At 41.0% G+C, this 19,121-nt stretch overlaps 1 protein-coding gene across 1 annotated transcript in view; it reads right to left on the reverse strand.

Moving 5' to 3' along the window:
• LOC139326284 (adenosine kinase-like) overlaps positions 1-16,320 on the reverse strand; it is a 97,105-nt gene extending 80,785 nt beyond the window's left edge. Inside the window, exons 1-2 of the mRNA XM_070956444.1 lie at positions 16,255-16,320; positions 8,549-8,719 (exon numbers count right to left, since the gene is read on the reverse strand). Of these exons, the coding sequence (XP_070812545.1) occupies positions 8,549-8,719; positions 16,255-16,320 (237 nt within the window). The remainder of the gene's footprint in view (positions 1-8,548; positions 8,720-16,254) is intronic.
• Between the last annotated feature and the right edge of the window lie 2,801 nt (positions 16,321-19,121).

The following is a 19,121-nucleotide window of genomic DNA, read 5'->3' on the forward strand; positions in this document are numbered from 1 at the left end:
AATTAGCTGCCTGTATACAAAAGGCTTGTAACCAGGGTGGATTTGATTTAAATCGAGTTGATTTAAATCACAATTTAAATCATGATTTAAATCACTAGTAAAAAGGCTTGATTTAAATCAACTCAATTTAAATCATAATTTTTAAAGAGCAACTGTCATCTCTGCTACTCCTTTGACCCACTGTTGACTCACCGATAGTCCCAGTGTTGCAGAATATACAGCCTCATGCTACATAACTAAGCTCCATTTCATGCTGAATAAACTACATTATTTATGTATCTTAAATAGAAAACTATCTTACGATAGATTTTTAACCCCAAAAGTTTTTTATTAAAATAAATTTGATAAAAATCAAAAAAATCTGATTTAAATCAAAAAAATCCGATTTAAATCAAAAAAATCCGATTTAAATTAAAAAAATCTGATTTTTTGGATTTTTTAAAAAAAAATCATTGATTTTTATCCACCCTGCTTGTAACCCTTTAACTGGTGTTACAGTAGAAGGAATAGATTCGTCTGAACTGAGAAGGTCAGTGTAAGAAGTGAGTTGGGGCTGGGACAGTATGCAGGAGAAATTTGGTTCACAATCCGTTGGCTCAGTCGTGGTCGGTGATTGAAACACATAAGGGAATATCTCTCCCGCCACCTTGAATTCAGAAGCAGTTCCATATGTGGAAGGCGTAGACATTTCGGTGAGGTAGGGACGTTTAGTACTGTAAGGAGCCCCAGACTGCCCCTGAGCGAAGGCTGCCAGTTAGACCTGAGTTAACGGAATGTGAGGCAACTGGCAGTTGGAACTTTTCAGGTAGGACGTCTAACTCTTTAGCATCAGAGCGTGTTAATATACTGTATAAGAAATACTAATGATCTGATGGTCATTTTGAAAAATCCTTTCTTAGTGAGTGCCTAGAAGCCAAGAGGAACATATGTGCCAAATTTCAAGTTTGTAGGCTTTACAGTTCTGGAGATTTCGTGATGAGTGAGTGGATTTTGCTTTTATATATATAGATTTCTGAAGTACTTCCCCTGGGAGAAATCACCCAGAATGACGTTATAGTTGGTTAAAGGCTGCTACACTCCCTTATCTTATCTCTTGGCGAGGCCCATCATCTACCAAGGTGAGAAAGGCAATTTTTCTGCTGTATCCCAAAGACAGTGGAGAAATGGCAGTCACATGGACCCACACATTAATGGAGGACTCTTATTTGAATATTCAGTTCATTTTCTCTCTCTCATGAAATCTCTCCCCGATGGATAACCCTCCAATAACGACTGTTTCTACATTGTAATGGACTCAAATCTCCAATGGAAGATGAGAAAAATTAAGTAAAAAGAAATAAAATGTGTAGCTTCCTCTTGAGGTTTAGGAAATTATATTTGTGAATTATTTTGTGAAATGCACCGCTGCACTGAGATCCGCAAGAAATCATAAGAAAGGGTTCCCCTGCTATGAATATAATGGAGGATTTTCTATCATTATCCCTTTTAGAGAGTTATGAAGTAGTTGCTCTACGCCCAGAGAAATGCTTACTGTATTCATTATACACCATTGTAAAATAGTTATGTTCATTGTGAAATGACTGTTTTACTGAAGACAAAAGAATATCAAAACAAAGGTAACTCTCAAAATACACTGATTCCCACTAATCTCCCAATTTCTGCCCTTCGAAAAAAACTATTCAAGTATGTTACAAATGTCTTCAGATTTCTGTCTGGTTTCCTTACATTTGGATAAGAGGGAACGCTGAACAGTCCGGTATCGTATTTCCAATTAATGTTGAAGGAGTCTTTCCAATTACATGATTTAGCTTCACAACCATTTTACAAATTGGCTTAGGTACAAAGATAACGTAAATCCTGCCAGTAGGTTTTATTTATACACTCTCAGAGGCCAAAATGAAGTATTTTCAGAGTATATGGAAGACGGTGGGCTCTGCAATCCTCAGCAGAAAAGGAAGTCAGAGGCCCCGTTCCCCATTATTTCAAATACTTCACTATTTCCAAGAAAAATAAGTTGTAAATGGCTGAGGCAAACCTTCTAAATGTCTGTCTCTAGAAAAAACACCCTCACTAATTAACTAATGTGGTGTTCCTAAACCAAGGCAGAATGCTGGTACACATTCTTTATCGCTTGTATTTACAGCAAATTTAAATGCCTAGATAAATTATGTAAATTATTAAGAGTGGTAGTGAGGCAGAGCAAGCATTAGGGTATTCTGGTTCTGTTCTCACATTGTTTTCCTTGAGTTTTTGTCGTCTTTTTTTTTTTAGAGAATTCAAATGTCTCCACTAACTTATGGTGCACATTTTGCGGCATCTAACTTTTTGAATACTGAAATCATTTTGGAAATTGGTCAGTATTTAAACTGGGGTCTTTCCTTCCTTCTTTCTTCCTTCCTAGCATTGCTGACGGACTCCGAGTGGTTTATAAACCTGCTGTACGCAAACATGATTAAAACAAACAAGGAAGAATGTAAATATTTAAAATAATGACTACTGCTCTTCCATTGAGGGATGAAGGGATCTTGGACTTGGGCACAATCTTTATTAAAGGTAAAGGTAAAGATTCCCCTCGTACATATGTGCTAGTCATTCCCAGCTCTAGGGGGCAGTGCTCATCTCCGTTTCAAAGCCAAAGAGCCAACGCTGTCCGAAGGCGTCTCCGTGGTCATGTGGCCGGCATGACTAAATGCCAAAGGCGCACGGAACGCTGTTACCTTCCCACCAAAGGGGGTTCCTATTTTTTTCTACTTGCATTTTTTTCATGCTTTCGAACTGCTAGGTTGGCAGAAGCTGGGACAAGTAACGGGAGCTCACTCCGTTACGCAGCACTAGGGATTCGAACCGCTGAATTGCCGACCTTTCGATCGACAAGCTCAACGTCTTAGCCACTGTGTCCCTCGACTTTATGATCTTTATTAGATCTAATAAAGATCTTTATTAGAAATGCTTTATTAACAGAGGTTACTGGAAGACTGGAAAACAGATGAAAGATGACACAAAATCTATCAAAAGTAGGAAAACAGAATGAGTGGTCTGCAGCCTCACTCTCACTTGGGCTCTTGCCTGGAGACTTGCCTGGCCTTCTTTTCTTGTAGGAGAAGAAAGAGATGATGATCTGGATGTCCTAATCAAGTTCTCTCAACCTCTCTTCTTAAATATCTTTTGCATTGCCAACAACTCAACTAAAGAGGCAAAGTGGGAAATGTCATATTTTTCTGAGTAAATCTGGTGCTAGAAGAGGCTGGGCTCCCTTCTTTTACAGTGAGGACCAAGACAGGCCTAGGCTCTGTCATCCAACACCATATTAGGGACTTCTTTCTCAGGTCTTACTGGCACAATCCCCTTTTTGTGACTTTTTTGTTTTGTTGGGGGCAATCTTTCCTATAGGTAGTCCTTGTGTAAGGACTGCCTTGGGTAGCTACTGTTTGCAGTTAGGAAGGCGATATAAAAACAATTTCGCAACAAAACAACAAAAACCTTTAGTGTGAAACTGATTAAGGTCTTGTCAGTTTCAGGCAGCTGCCAGCAGGCCTGAAGGTTCTAATTAAGGTTACAGAGCTTTAGCTTGTTAACTAGCACTTAGGGAAGCTTTATATTGGGCAGAAGAGCGGTTCAGGAAGACAGTTTCTTTAAGCAATCTCTCTGTGTTGCAAGGGGTCAAAAAAAAAGGGGGGGGGGAAATGGGTCACTGTAGAAGAGAACTTGGAAGGAGACAGGAACAACCAATGATCGTCCCAGTGTCCCAGTGTCCCCCTCTTTCTCTGTCAGTCACATGATTCACTTAATGTCACTTAGTGACCACTTCACCAGAACCAATTGCAGCCACTAAACCGTATAGTAAATGGCGCTCTTGTTACTGGTGGCAAGGCGTCTTGCACCTGTTGAGAAATACGAGACAGAACCTGGGCCAGTTTCTGTAAATCTTGTGTTATATTTGTCTCTCCTTCATCTCTTGATATTGACTGGGATGAGAAAGGTCTACCATATAGAATCTCAAAGGGTGACAGTTTTCACTGTTCTCGAGGTAATGCCCTGATTCTGGTTAAAGCAATGGGCAAGGCAAATGGATCTCCTGACGTAACTTGGCTAAATCCCTAAGTATTTACTTAATCCTGTAATCCTGTATATTAAATAAAAATAAGGTCAAAGGGCAGACTCAATGGATCATCACTAGGTCTTTTTCTGCTCTCACTTTTCTATGTTTCTAAATATATTTTTAGAATATATTTAGAATAAATGTAGTGTTTTACCATTAGTTGTGGCTTAATTTAATCAGGTAGGCCTTTAATTTGCCCTAGATCTCTGACCTGAGCTTGCAGCTATCAAGACCAAAACAACAAAAAAAGCATCAAACCATAAAAACAACAGTAAAACGTCTTTTAAGTCCTATAAAATAGTAACATATTAAAATAACTCTAAGTGTCATTTTTAAAAATGTAATATGATTTTAAAAAACAAAGGACTGTGATTCACATCACAGGCAAAAGAGCATTTCACATTCTGGATGGATGGAGAGAGAGAGAGAAGGGAGGGGGGAGGGAGGGAAAGAGAGAAAGAGAGAGAGAGATGACTTCTATAAGATGCAACTTGAATGAAGCATCAAAAATCTTGTCTATAGATTTTTTTTTTACTCACAAATTCCTAGGCCAATGATTTAAATACCTGCAGAAGAATTTATAGTGCCGCTGTCAAGGTAACACCGATAAATAGAAAGATTAATTGAATCAGATGAATCATGGAAAGTGTGCTATTTTATAAACAGCATGATTAATTCCAGTAATTTAGAGAGTTTCCAATAACAGGATTTTTATCAATGGGGGCTTCAAGCCAGAGCTATATTTTAAAAGCATTTTATTTTATTAAAGCTTAGCTTTGAAGCTTGCTGAAGACAAGGAGGAAAGAAGGAGAGTGAGGGTGGAAGATTTGTTCAGCAATGGAGCTGCCCAGGTTATCTCAAAATCCTTCCTCTTACACATCGGAACATTATCCTGGTGCTACAGCGAGCAACTGATCGGGGTTGAAAGACGATTTGGGGTGAAGTGATCCATGAAAACTGAAAATTCCCCTCCAACAGAAATAATTTATAATCAAGACTGAAGATTGGAACAGAAGAACATACTTTGGGCGTTGTTCTGTTCTCACACCATTTTCCTTGACTTGACTTTTTAGAAAATTAAGATTCCTCCACTGACTTCTTATGGTGCCCATTTGGTGATCTCTAACTTTTGGAATACTGAAAATACTTGTCCCAAAAGTCCTTTTCCAAAAGGCAATTGGACTTTCTCGGGTTTTTCTTTGAAAACGTTTCGCTTCTCATCCAAAACACCTCTGGAAGGAGGTTTCGACGTATTTCTAGCAGGACTACAGATTCTGTAACAACTTTGTTCCCTAGGCCATCCGTCTGGTAGACTTTCAAGATTCGGTGCTCTCGCCATAACATCTCAACTAGACTGTGTTGTTTCTCTGTGACATATAACATATAGGGAGGGGTATATGCATAATTCTGTTTGTTTGTTTGTTTGTTTATTTATTTATTTATTATTTATTTATTTATTCTGTTATGTAGTGTATATAAATATAATATAAATATAAAAATATAAATCGAACCAATAAATAAATAAATAAATAAATAAATAAATAAATAAATAAATAAATAAATTGGAGGTGGTGTCCCTTTGAGAGCTGTATGCAATGAAATTTCACTTTAATGTATGCCGATTAGTGTACATTCAAACTGACAATAAAGTTATTATTTTATTCCATTCCATTCCATTCCATTCCATATTTTCTGTTCTGTTCTGTTCTGTTCTGTTCTGTTCTGTTCTGTTTCATCCCATCCCATCCTATTATCTGGCATTTGGGTCGCATTCAGAATCTGTATCCTTAGACAATATAATGAGCTGTGATAAAAGTAGAGAAACTTAAAATTATGCAACGAACATTTACTTATTTAAGGTGAGCAGTTCTGAGGTGGATTAAGCAGAACTTGTGACCAGGCACTTATCATTGGGAGATAATTGACCTTATTTAAGTGTTAAATGTCCTGAGGGGAAGCTGAGTGTGCTTAAATCCTAGCAGGTTAATTATCCAGTGATTACAATAAACTTGAAAGGTATTACAGCTAAGAATCATTTGCACAACGATGCTATTAGAAAACTAAATTCAGCGATAATTAAAAGAAATGACAATAATAAACTTCTCCAATCATGGATTCCTAGATAATGACTGTCGAATGGCAAAAATTGGTTAAAAGCATTAATTGCTTCTACTAAAAGTGCTGAAGTTATTGTGTGAAGCCTAGTTAATAAATACTGATGAGGTAAGCAGAAACACTAATTTGCAAATATGCAAATTCAGTTTGGATGAATTTGGCTTAGGACCTGGTTATCTACAGGACCGCATTCTGCCACTGATTGCCTCCCACCGACCAGTAGACCAGTACGCTCTCACAGAGAGGGCCTCCTCAGGGTGCCGTCGGCCAAACAATGTAGGCTGGCGACCCCCAGGGGGAGAGCCTTCTCTGTGGGGGCCCCGGCCCTATGGAATGAATTGCCCCCGGACATACGAAGGATCCCTGACCTCCGCGCCTTCTGTCGTGCTCTGAAGACCCTATTATTCCAGCAAGCCGGTCTGACAGGATAAAGGATTTTAATTGGGTTTGATAGGGGTTTTAAATAACGATTTTAGCTGGGTGTTTTAAATTTGTCCAGTGATTGAATTATTTTAATAAGTTTTTAAATTTTTTGTCTTGTATACTGTTTTTACTATGGCTGTTCACCACCCTGAGTCCTTCGGGAGAATTTAATTTCCGGGAGAAATTAAATAAATAAATAAATTTCTGGTTTGTAGGGAGCAGAAGTCAGGTGCACAACAATCAACCAAAACCTTGGTTCCTGCTTCCAAAATTCCTCCGTATTTTACCCTCACGTTGAAATACAAAAAAGAAAAAGAGATTATTAAACAAATTGTCTCCATCGATTTAATTTACTTTAAATAGTTTTAATATGTTTTCTAGTTATGCTATTGTTTTATTTAGAATGTGGTCTTTGCTTGCCAAATGAATGAAAATAAAGAAACTGGCCAGAAATAACCTTTGCTTCTAGGTTAAACAATGAGAGACTAAGAAAGAGTTCAGATATCTCCATGAGGTATGGTGTTGTAGGAAGTTAAAGCCCACCCCTCTCCTAGAAAAATGAAATATTTTAAGAAATATGAAAAGGGCAGAATATTTCCCCTAAAAAGGAGGCAGAAACTCGGTCCCCCCCACCTTTGTCAATGGGCCATTAAGGCCTGGGCCAGTCTATTCTACATAACAAAGATCTACCTCCTTCAGGCAGAGCCATTTAATTGCCCTTCACTGCATCACCCAGCAAGATTCAACCAAATTTAACACACAGACAACCTAAAAAACTAGCTATGACCTCTGACAGCAACCAATCAGGATACTCTTCCTGTGCCTCAGGAAGTTCAAAGCCAGAGATGGTATATAACCCAGGGACTCTCAGCATCTCTTCCCTTTTTTCGCCCAAGATCTCCAAGGCATGTGATCCTGTTCATCAATAAACCTTCTTTCCAAATAACTTCCATGAATCCAGTGTCTTTTTCCCCATTTGGAACTGAACCCAGAAGGATATTTCTTCCGACAGTATCCAAAAAGTTAAGATGCAATGTAGATTTTAAAAAACAACAGGTGGAGCTTCAGTCACACTATGACTGCCATCTTGATTTTTTGGACCATAGCCTGTGCAGAAGCTTCTGGGTTATTGTTTAATTTTATCCACAAAGAGAGAGAGAGAATGAATGTCAGGAGTCAGGACCCCTGAGAACAATTAAGCTTGATATTAGAATTGCCTACAAAAAGGCCATAACCCTTAAAAACACTTATTATCAACCCAAGCTTGAATCCTTTGCAATGGGAAGAAGGCATAATCAGCATCCAGCCAGTTGCACCTCTTGTCTGACCTTGCTTGGTTGTGTTTATTTATGTGGTGGGAAAAATAATGTCTTCTCTGCATAACTTAATGTCAGTGAAACGGATAGTGAGGTGCCAGGGGGCCTGGACTGGGGATGGAGAGGCTTAGAGGTCCAGCTTAATGAAGGTAAGGCCCTGAGATGCCTTGCCTTCAGGAGGGAGGCCAGAGATGGGATGAGCTGGGAGCTTCTGGCAAGAGGAATTTTCCTGCACAGGGGGGTTTAAAGATACTGGAATGGCTGGCCAGAAATGGTCTGCACTCCGGCAGTTCGAGACCAGCTCTGCAAGACGGAGTGAGCTCCTATCGCTCAATCCCTAGCTCCTGCTCACCCAGCAGTTTGAAAGCATGCAATATTGCGAGTAGATAAATGGGTACCACTTCGGGGGGAGGGGAGGGGGAACTTAGCTGAGCTTGTGTGTGTGTGGAGAAGAGAAGCCAGCAAAGACCTGTTTTCTTTCTCTCTTTGCTGAATACCTAGTGGTTGCCCAGAATCTCCAGCCCAGATCTGCCACCCTTACCACTTTACATGCCAGCACAGTATTAAAACAAGGAAACTTCCAAGAAGCTCTTACTGTTTCATTCCCAAACAGGATATCAACATAAGGCATGACTTCCATCAGTTGGTCCTTGTAGAACTGGCTAATGAAGGGTGCAGAAAGATTTAAACTGAAGATCTTGTTGTTTGCAGAAGCTTGAGTTGCGACTTTTATTATGGATTCTGGTGACACCGTCAAGAAGAAACCCTGCAAAGAAACACAGAATAAATTGCTATGCACAGAGGGTTTAAGAAACATTGCTGCTATTAAGTGGAAAAAGAAATCCACATAAAAACAGATGCCAGAGACACACAATTAAAGGTAAGTGAAGGAAGAACTCAAAAACACCTATCCAATATGTCTATGGAGTTTCTCAGCCATCCCGGTCATGGTTGTTCCCAAGGTGCTTTTTCAAGAGGAAACTGGACTTCCTTGTTTTTTCTTTGAAGACGTTTCTCTTCTCATCCAAGAATTTGGGATGAACAGCCTTTGAATGGTGAGGACACAGATAAATCTCCAAGTGCTTCAACGACCCTCTAAGACAGTGGGTCTCAACCTTCCTAATGCCGCGACCCTTTAATACAGTTCCTCATGTTGTGGTGACCCCCAACCATAAAGTTATTCCATTGACCATTGAAAATATGTGTTTTCCGATGGTCTTAGGCGACCCCCGTGAAAGGGTTGTTCGACGCCCAAAGGGGTCCCAACCCACAGGTTGAGAACCACTGCTCTAAGAGGATGCAAATGACCAGCTGTCTGCAAGGAATATAAATCCTTCCATTCCCCACTATCCTGTCAGAGCTGAAGAAGCTTCTTGGATGAGAAGCAAAACATCTTCAAAGAAAAACCCAGAAAATCCAATTGCCTCTTGAAAAAGCACCTCCTTTGGGACACCCATCTAGGGGTGAAATGCTCCCAGTTCGGACCGGATCACCTGATCCGGTAGCAAAAATCCCTGCCCCCCCCCCCCCATTACCCAGCTGAACCGTGCAATCATCAGAGGCTTTTTTTTATTTTTAAAAGCATTTTTTCTACAATCTCTTTGGCCAAAAAAATGCTTTTAAAAGTAAAAAAAAAAAAAAGCCTCTGATGATTGCGCGGCTCAGCTGGGATCATCAGAGGCTTTTAAAAGCATTTTTTCTACAACCTCTTCAGCCGAAGAGGTTATAGAAAAAATGTTTTTAAAAGGAAAAAAAACCCTCTGCCGATTAGGCAAGTCAGCTGGGATCGTCAGAGGCTTTAAAAGCATTTTTTTTTACAACCTCTCCAGCCGAAGAGGTTGTAGAAAAAATGGTTTTAACAGCAAGGAAAAAAAAAAGTTGGCCATGCCCACTCAGTCATATTACCCCCCCACCAAGCCACACCCACAGAACCGGTAGTAATTTTACATTTCACCACTGCATCCATCCAATATCCTGAACATGAGAAAACAAAAACAAACAAACAGGCAACAGTTTTAGCTGTGATTACTACAAATGTTTAAACATTTCACAAGTATATTATCTTTTTGATTACCAATGGCTGAAGGGGAAACAAGCAAACAAGGATTTGTCAATAAATATTAGGTGGAAAACTATTTTCTAGTTTGTCACAACCATCACTAAGGCAGCAACCTTAGGAATTTGACAGCATAAACCTATATTGAACAGAAAAAGTGTCAGCAATCCAATGAGAAACATCTTTGAATTTCTCTTCTACAAACAAACCATTACAGTATTAAGCAGTTCGCCTATTATCACCTTTTCGTGAATAGTTGTTTAAAAAATTCCCAGACGATATAAAATATTACATTTCTTTTCTATTTTAAGGTGTTCAAATCAATCTCAGATAGTATAAGTGGTCACAGATGGTACAAACATCTGGTCTACCAGTAGACTATCTGGTGCATTTACCTGACGTGGATTTAAAATGCTGATTTTGACCTTGCAAGCCTTCTATAGCAGTGCCCCCCCCCAAATCTTTTGAGCACCAGGAACCGGTTCCATGGAGAGAAGTTTTTCCATGGACCGAAGGGGGTGTGGTTTTGCATGCTGCCTGCATCCAGCGGATGGAGCTTTGGTTGTTTGTATGGCCTGGTTGCTGACATGCCACGTACCGGGGGTTGGGGCTGGGGGACCCCCGTTCTATAGCTTAGACACCACACATCTAACTGCCTCTTTATGGATCATATTTTATCGAATGCCTTCTCTATGAGAATTAGAGAATTTATCTATAGGCAGAAGATTAAGGTGGACCTAAAGTTAAACACAGTTATCTGATCAATATCTTGGGAAGTTGGACTTACATTTATTCAATGTGATTCTTTGAATCATATGCTGTTTTCAATTCTCTTGAACTATATTGGCAATGTCGGCTGGCGACCCCCAGGGGGAGGGCCTTCTCTGTGGCAGCTCCTGCCCTCTGGAACGATTTGCCCCTGCAGATACGAAGGATATCTGATCTCCGGGTTTTTCGCTGTGCCCTAAAAACTTTTCCATCAAGCAGGACTGGCGTGAAACCCCCCCCTTTTTCTTAGTCTTTTTTAGCTTTTTAAATTGTCAAATGGGTTTTAGTTTTCAATGTTTTAAATTTTGGGGCCACAGTTATATAATTCTTTTAATAATTTTTAAATTTTGTATTGGTATGTGTTTTAGTTCTGGCTGTGCACCGCCCTGAATCCACTAGGAGAAGGGCGGGTTATAAATTGAATGAATGAATGAATGAATGAATGAATGAATGAATGAATGAATGAATGAATGAATAAATAAATAAATAAATAAATAAATAAATAAATAAATAAATAAATAAATAAATAAATAAATAAATAAATATAGAACACGGGTGTCAAACTCGATTTCATTGAGGGCCGCATCAGGGTTGTGCTTGACCTTGGGGGGGGTGTGACAGGGTAGGTTTGGCCAGGAGGGGCGTGGCCAGCTCGATGTCACTCCTGTTGGGGGTGCCTGGGGTGGCCAGCGGGCTCTGTCAGTGAAGACAGGCTCTCCAGCTCTGTTTACAGCTGCCATGGCCTCCTACGACACTCTGCCAGTGAAAATGGACCTGTGCCGGATCTGGTCCCCGGGTCTTGAGCGTGACAGCCCTGATATAGAAAAATGGCATAAATTCTGCAATAAAACCTGTTATTATTTTTCTAGTATTAAAACAAAAGTAAAAAATTATGAATTATAAAAAGTTATAGTTTTGAAGTTAATTAATTAAATTAAAAAGTTATATAAACTATATAACAGTTATAAATTATAAAATTTATTTTAAAAAGTAAAAATTATAAACGCTTATGTTATAAAAATCTGCATTAAACATGTAGGAGCATAATTCTGTGTACATGCCTGCTCAGAAGACAATCCAAGGCATTTAATGAAATTTACATCCTGATAAATATGTTTGTAAGATCACAGCTGAAAAGCTGCTTTGGGAGTTATTGGAAAGAAGAGTCAACAAACAAAGAATCTCTCTCTCTTCTTCAAGCTTTTAATAAAAGTTCAATGATGCATTCTGAATCATTTTCATAAGATATAATTACGATTACTATGAGTTTTGAATGTGTGTGTCTATCTCTTAATGCATGTTTCTTTTTCATATTTGTTGGGCTTTTAAGTATGCGCTAAAGAGCGAGTAACTATGGCCGACTTTGGTGATTATATACTTATAGACATTTATGTGATAACATACTAATTACATTTTAACAGCACGTTTTTCACCTTTTTTTAAAAAAAGAAGAACAGCCTCAGTTGCTTTGACTTAATTATTGAGCATAAATGTGCAAAAGCATGTGCTACACTGAGATTTTGAAAGGAGTGCTGCATTAAGTAACATAAAAACATTAGAAGTTATGAATAATGCTCACAACATTTATTATTCCTGAAATCTGCATGGGCTAAGGCTGAATATGCCAAATATTTCTCTTTCAAAATGTGCTACTAAATATATAATTAGCTTGTTTTCCATATCTACAAAGTGCTATAACACCTCTCAACTACAAGATAGTAACTGCAATGGGAAATAAATGAGAACTGAATGAAGTGTTTAAATAATTTATGTGAGTACTGAAATAAATGAACATTTCTCAGGGTTCCCCCCACCCCCCAGGCCCTATTTAGAAATCTGAAAAATGTGATCTGTTCTTTAGATTTTGTGAGAGGAAATAAAAAGGGAAATGACATATAAGTGATTGTTACTTACAATGTCAGTGTCAGCATGGACAAATAATTACTGATGGTTAACGGTAAATAACATTTATTCTAAGGGTTACGAAAAGATTCCCATGTTGACATATAGAACTATGCTTTGATATCACCGAGAAGTCAAGGGGAGATCATGTTTCTACCGATTCCTCCTTGTGATGTGTATATGATATAACCAGTAGTGGGATTCAGCTGGTTCAGGCAAACCGGTAGTTAAATTGCTGGCTGGCCCCTCCCTTCCCCACCCTGGCCCTTCAAGGAGTCCCCAGGCGCCCCATTTTTGCTACCAGGAGGCTTCAGGGAGGCCTCCTAGGTCTCAAATTGGGTGCGGGGTAGTGGTGTGCCCCCCTGTGGTCCATTTTCGGTCCCAGGAGGCTTCAGGGAGGCCTCCTAGGCCGAAGACTGGGTGCCAGGTGAGGCGGCGCATCCCCCCCACGGCCCGTTTTTGCTCCCAGGTGTGTGCAGGAGGCCGAGTGCTGCCTGTCACACCCCCTGGCCATACCCACCCAGCCGGTCATTAGGGCAGAGACCCCAGTTGTTAAATTATTTGAATCCCACCACTGGATATAACTTATCTGGTATTAATATTTCTTAACTAGTTATACACATGGTTCTTAAGGATATTTGCCTCTTCTGGAAAAGTGAGGGATTCTAAAATATGACACTGTCTATTTTTCAAATCCTTCTGTTGCACAATTACATTAAAGCGAATTCTACTGTCAATTTTGTGGCAACGCTAAGTTTATTTGAATGAGGTTTTCTGTTGTTCATTTACAAAAGAGTTAAGGCACTTTTTTTTGCCGTTACTTTTGTTCACACATTACATTCTGCAAATCATCTTTAGTGAGTTACCTCAAGGAATTTTTAACACATGAGTGGCATCAGAATTGATCAACTGCTGAATCTGTTCAGTGAAAACAATTTTAAAAAGTCAAAATGAAATCTTACTGTCATCCTCTCCCCCACTTAGTTATCTTTACTGGCATTTAAACTAGAACCGAGGAGCAGAAGGCAATTTGGGAGTTGATTCTCCACAGAGATGCAGAACAACATAACTTTTTCTGTTTTCTGTGGCTTGAAACATCTGTTGTTCCAAAAGAACTATAATGCTGCCCAATGCACAAAAACATTAAAAATTAAACACTCAACTAATAATCTTAAAGGTTAATGTCAAGATAGGTGATGGTTGAGAGAGCCAATTTGATGAGGGCAACAGGCCAAACCAGTTGGTTGACCTTGGGCCTGTCAGTCTCTTTCAGCCCTAGGAAAGAGGCAATGGCAAATTACTTTTGAAATGTTGCCAAGGAAATTGCAGGGACTTGGCCTGGGAGGTGCCAAAAATCATTAATAACTCAGTTACCACCCACCCCCACAAAAGATGATCACATCACCCACATGAGTCAGTCAACATGAGGTCTTGAACAAGAGGGTTCAAGAAATGTGGAAAATATTTTTAAGAAAGCAGAGTGGACCAAGCCAGCATTATTCGCTTTAATGGCATGTTTGAACCCGTTTCTATCTGCCAATTCTCTGCTAAAATATTAGCTGACTGTTTTGGATTTTAACTTATTTAATCCAGAATGTGCCTGTTTTCAAATGTGACTGGGTTACGATGGTCAGAAAACAAAAGAGACCCTTTCCCAACGCTTTGAATAAAGCTTTTTGGCATTCTGCAATTTGTATTGTTTATTTTAATGGAAACAGAGCTTCATAAGTGGAAAATGACTAAGATTTCAGCTATTGTTTTATTTCAAGTGGGCAGTTTTCCCATTTTTGATGAAAGCTAAATTTCAAACAGCTTTTCTACTTAAGTAAAAAAGCTGAACTGTCATAGTATATGCTTATATTGAGGCTGACATTTTCTTTTAAATTAGTTCCAACATGTGAAAAAGAGAGGACTACTTTAAGACTGGAACAGTTTCACTAATGTTAAAAAAAAAAACCCTCTTAATTGTTGCCACATTGATATTTATCATTACAACAGCTGCAAAGCAAGTTACAAGATAAAGTAATGAACATTAATAGCTTTAGAGCTGACCTTAGGCATGTCAGAGATTATACTTTAAAAATTAACATCAATTTCTAATTATTAAATGTCATGGCCACTACCCAGACAAGAAGCTTTATAAAAATCCAAGACGTTTCTGCCTTGGAAACGGATCTTGGCCTCCGGGAGGAAAACATAGCCAACATTATTCATAAAAATAGGTCACAGCTATCACCAAACCTAAAGTCTAAAATATGTTGGGAACTAAAAAGGTGGATTTAATGGGCTCCTCGGAGCCTGGGAAACAGGATCATGATTTGCATGGCATTATAAGCATAGAACATCTGCACATTCTTCCTTTATCAGGAAAATATGTAGCCCATCTCCCCAGGTACTCTAACAGGTGGCTAGCCGGAGGATCAAGAAAGCTCCAATTTAGGAAAACTAGAGATATATTGGCTGCTAAAATAAACATATTCAATTGCCAAGGTTTCTGTAATCTAATTCCCTTTTTCCCCCTTCAATAAATCTGTTTAAAGAAGATTCTGAGAATCTAACACTGGGAGTAGAAAACATGCTAAGGATGTGACAAGAAGGTCCCCAAAGTAATGGCCCTCAGCCTGTCTCCTTGATGGCTAAAGGCTGGGATGGCGAACCTATGGCACGCGTGCCACATGGAGCCCTGTGGACACGTGAGCCGTCGCCCAGCTCAACTCCACCCTACATGCATGAGCGCCTCCCGCCGGTCAGCTGATTTTTGCTGCTGAGCATCCGCGGGTGGGGTGGGGCGCATGCTGGAGACGCGCGTGCATGCCAGGAGCACACATACACCCCCCAGCCCATTTTGGGCCTAGCAGGCCTCCCTGCAGCCTCCTGGGACCAAAAATGGGTTGCGGGAGGGCACCCCAAAATGGGGCGGGGGGTTCGTGCGTGCATGCGTGGGGGGGGCAGGGGTAGCACACAGGGGGGTTGTGCTTGCATTGCATTATGGGTTTAGGCACACGCATGCACTTTCGGCACATGACGACAAAATGGTTAGCTATCACTGGCTAAAGGGAAGGGTACAACCTGACACAGAGCTTGAGATAAGTCAGTAATTTGTTATCTTTAGATGATCCCGCAGAGTACAGATTTATCCTGCTGACAGTGGATTGCCTGATATCTGGCTCAATATCCAACACATCTGGTGTTACTATGAAGTCAGCATCATAAGAAATCCTCATGACTGCAAGAAAAGTAAAAGCCCTGAGATCACAACCTGTGTCCTTGTCATGGTCTGGTCTCAAAAGCTTCCTTAGATGAGGAAGAGCACAACAGAGAATCTGTGTTACCAGAATCAGTGATGACGCTGAGTCAACTGGTCCCATTCTTCCAGACCAGGAGCCACCTCCATTATCATCATCATCATCTTTTAATGACCTCATAATCCCTTGTGAGGTGGAGTCTGGGCAACTGGATGGAGCTAGCAGAGTGTTTAATGGCTTCCTGTCCCCAATGTGGAGTTTTGTTCAGCAGATATATTCTCATTGTGCTCAGAGAGAGAAACATCTGCCTCTACCTAGGATCGAACTCACAGCGTCCTGATTGTGAGGCGAGAGCTCCACCTCTAGGTCACCGCACCATTCTGGAGCCGCCTCCATCCCATCCTTAAAAACACGGGTACCGGAAGAGTATGAATCATATAACAAAGAGGTTGAAGTGTGCTCCTCCATGCCAAAAGGACCCTATAACTGAATAAAAGAGTCCACATCTAATCATGGCAGCTTGCGCCTGGGTAAGGTCCAGCAATCTGGGCTTGGAAAGATCACTGGAACAATGATCTACCCTGTGAAGGCATCTTTCAACTCCTGGCTACCAAGAGCTTTTCCTGGGATCTGACGTTCAGTTTCTCTCCCTACTTCTTTTTTGAGTATTCTGTCCATGTGTGCAGGAAACCTGGATTGAATTTAGTACTTCAAGATAAGCTTGGCAGATTTATAATTTTAAGCCAAGATAAATGCTGTTTAGGAGGCCAGACTAATTCCTAGCTGTTATTTTTTTTTCTTTTTTCTTTTTAAAAAAAAAACACACCAAAACCCACTTGATTCTCAAGAAAGAATGGTCAACCTCACTCCCCAGTGATTCCTGCAGACTTTCAGGAGGGACTACAAACTGGTTTTTATTGCTCGGTATTGGGCAAAAGAGACAGGCTACTCACAAATTTCCCGGCTGCCTAAACAGGCTTGCTGCTGTCAATCAGTCTCACTGCTGGAACTGAAAGCAGCAGTCCAGATGTAAAGAACTGAAGCATATTCACATAGCAGGAAACCTTAGTTTCCTGTTAAGTCTGTGCTGGATCTTGTAATTTGATCGCTGTGGATACACGAATTCCTCGTATCAAACATTTTCGTTAGAACGCAGTCTATGAAATTGAGAGCCGTGGAATCTCACTCAAAAGCGTCTTCTCCCTAGGTAGGTAATCATTTTTGATCCCACCCAGGTTGCCAGGTCAATGATGATACACAGCCATGTTCTCACTCACATGTGCACCCCTTCCTTCACCTTCAAGAGTATTTTTAAAACATTAAGAAGAAAAGGTAGCTGCATGGATCTTCACCTTCTCCCGAGGTTCAAACAGGGGAATGCAAGTACTGCGTATCCTTGAACAAAGTAATACCCTCCTATTTAGGACGATCTCTTTCTTCCATTCAAGGTGCAACCTCAAGAGGGGTGCAGAGGGAGCATGGAAGGAATTAATGGACACCCACTTAGCTATCCAAATCTTTCAAATTAACCTTCAATAGGGTGGCAGGTATCACAGCCATGTCAACCTCACGTCCAGGATAGGAACATTGAGAGTAGTCAACATAGAAGATGGTGTGAAGGGTCCATACAAACCCTACTGCTCTTTTATCAGGTCCGCCTGATTCGCCAGTTGAGGCCCTTTCTGGATCGGGACTCCTTACACACAGTCACTCAGGCGCTCATCACTTCCCGCCTGGACTACTGCAATGCTCTCTACATGGGGCTCCCCTTGAGGAGCACCCGGAGGCTCCAACTGGTGCAGAATGCGGCTGCGCGGGGGATTATGGGAGCGAGGGGGCACTCCCATGTGACACCTCTCCTGCGTGAGCTGCACTGGCTTCCAGTGGTCTTCTGGGTGCGCTTCAAGGTGTTGGTTACCACCTTTAAAGCGCTCCATGGCATAGGACCTGGGTATTTGCAGGACCGCCTTCTGCCACCAATAGCCTCCCACCGACCAGTACGCTCCCACAGAGAGGGACTCCTCAGGGTGCCATCAGCCAGGCAATGTCGGCTGGCGACCCCCAGGGGGAGGGCCTTCTCTGTGGCAGCTCCTGCCCTTTGGAACGATTTGCCCCCGGAGATACGAAGGATATCGGATCTCCGGGTCTTTCGCGTGCCCTGAAAACTTTTCTTTTCCATCAAGCAGGGCTGGCGTGACCCTCCCCTTTTTAGTCTTTTTTAGTTTTTTAGCTTTTAATTTGTCAATGGGTCTTAATTCGAATTGTTTTAAATTTGAGCCAAAGTATGTAATTCTTTTAATAATTTTAAATTTTGTATTGGTATGTGTTTTAGTTCTGGCTGTGCACTGCCCTGAGTCCACTAGGAGAAGGGCGGTATACAAATTGAATAAAATAAATAAATAAATAAATAAACTATACGTTTCAAATTTTCAGCCAGAACCTACAGGTTTCTATAGTATGGCTTATTGATCCATTTGTTTAGTTACAGGACTCATAACTTGCTCCAATCAAAGCGACTCTGAGCACCAGACCTGTCATGTATCTGTCGGAGGCTGAATTTGCGGAGGAGGACGAGCTGGAATCCGAGGGATATCGAGGGGGTGGCTTCGTTGGCTTTGGAGGAATGTGGGGAGGAGCAGGATGAGGCAGCCCAGGGCCCCTCAGGATTGGGATGGCTTGTTAGCAAGGAGGAATGGGGGCAGGATGACCGAGAGAGGGCAAGCAGTGGAAATGAGAAGTGACGGAGCTCAGGCTATGAGCAAGGACCGCCCCCTCCTGATCCCCGAGCCCGGAGAGTGGAGAGAAGGCGGGAACAGCACAGACCGACCCAACGACTCATGAGGAGAGCACCCCGCCCCTCTTCACAAGGCACATTTGGGGACTGAGATTTAAGGAGATGCTTTGGGGAGGGATGTTTGTTGGGAACGAACGCTGAATTTGTAGAGTTTTGTGTGCCGTTGAAGACATTTGGAGTTTGCAGGACTGCTTGCTTCTTCCTTGCTTCGTGAACTCAGAGCCCTATTCCTTACTTCGTGGACTTATTGCTTCTTCCTTGCTTCGTGGACTCATTTCCTGTTCCTTTGTTTTGCTGGACTGGGCGCAGCCAGAGGCTGCCGTGTGTGTGTGTGTGTGTGTGTGTGTGTGTGTGTGTGTGTGTGTATACACACTTTGCTCTGGGACTTGCCAAGAATGAGGGA

The sequence above is a fragment of the Pituophis catenifer genome, unplaced genomic scaffold (genome assembly GCF_029215685.1).
Source record: "Pituophis catenifer annectens isolate HBS135680 unplaced genomic scaffold, rPitCat1.0.hap2 SCAF_29, whole genome shotgun sequence".
Classification (NCBI taxonomy): domain Eukaryota; kingdom Metazoa; phylum Chordata; class Lepidosauria; order Squamata; family Colubridae; genus Pituophis; species Pituophis catenifer.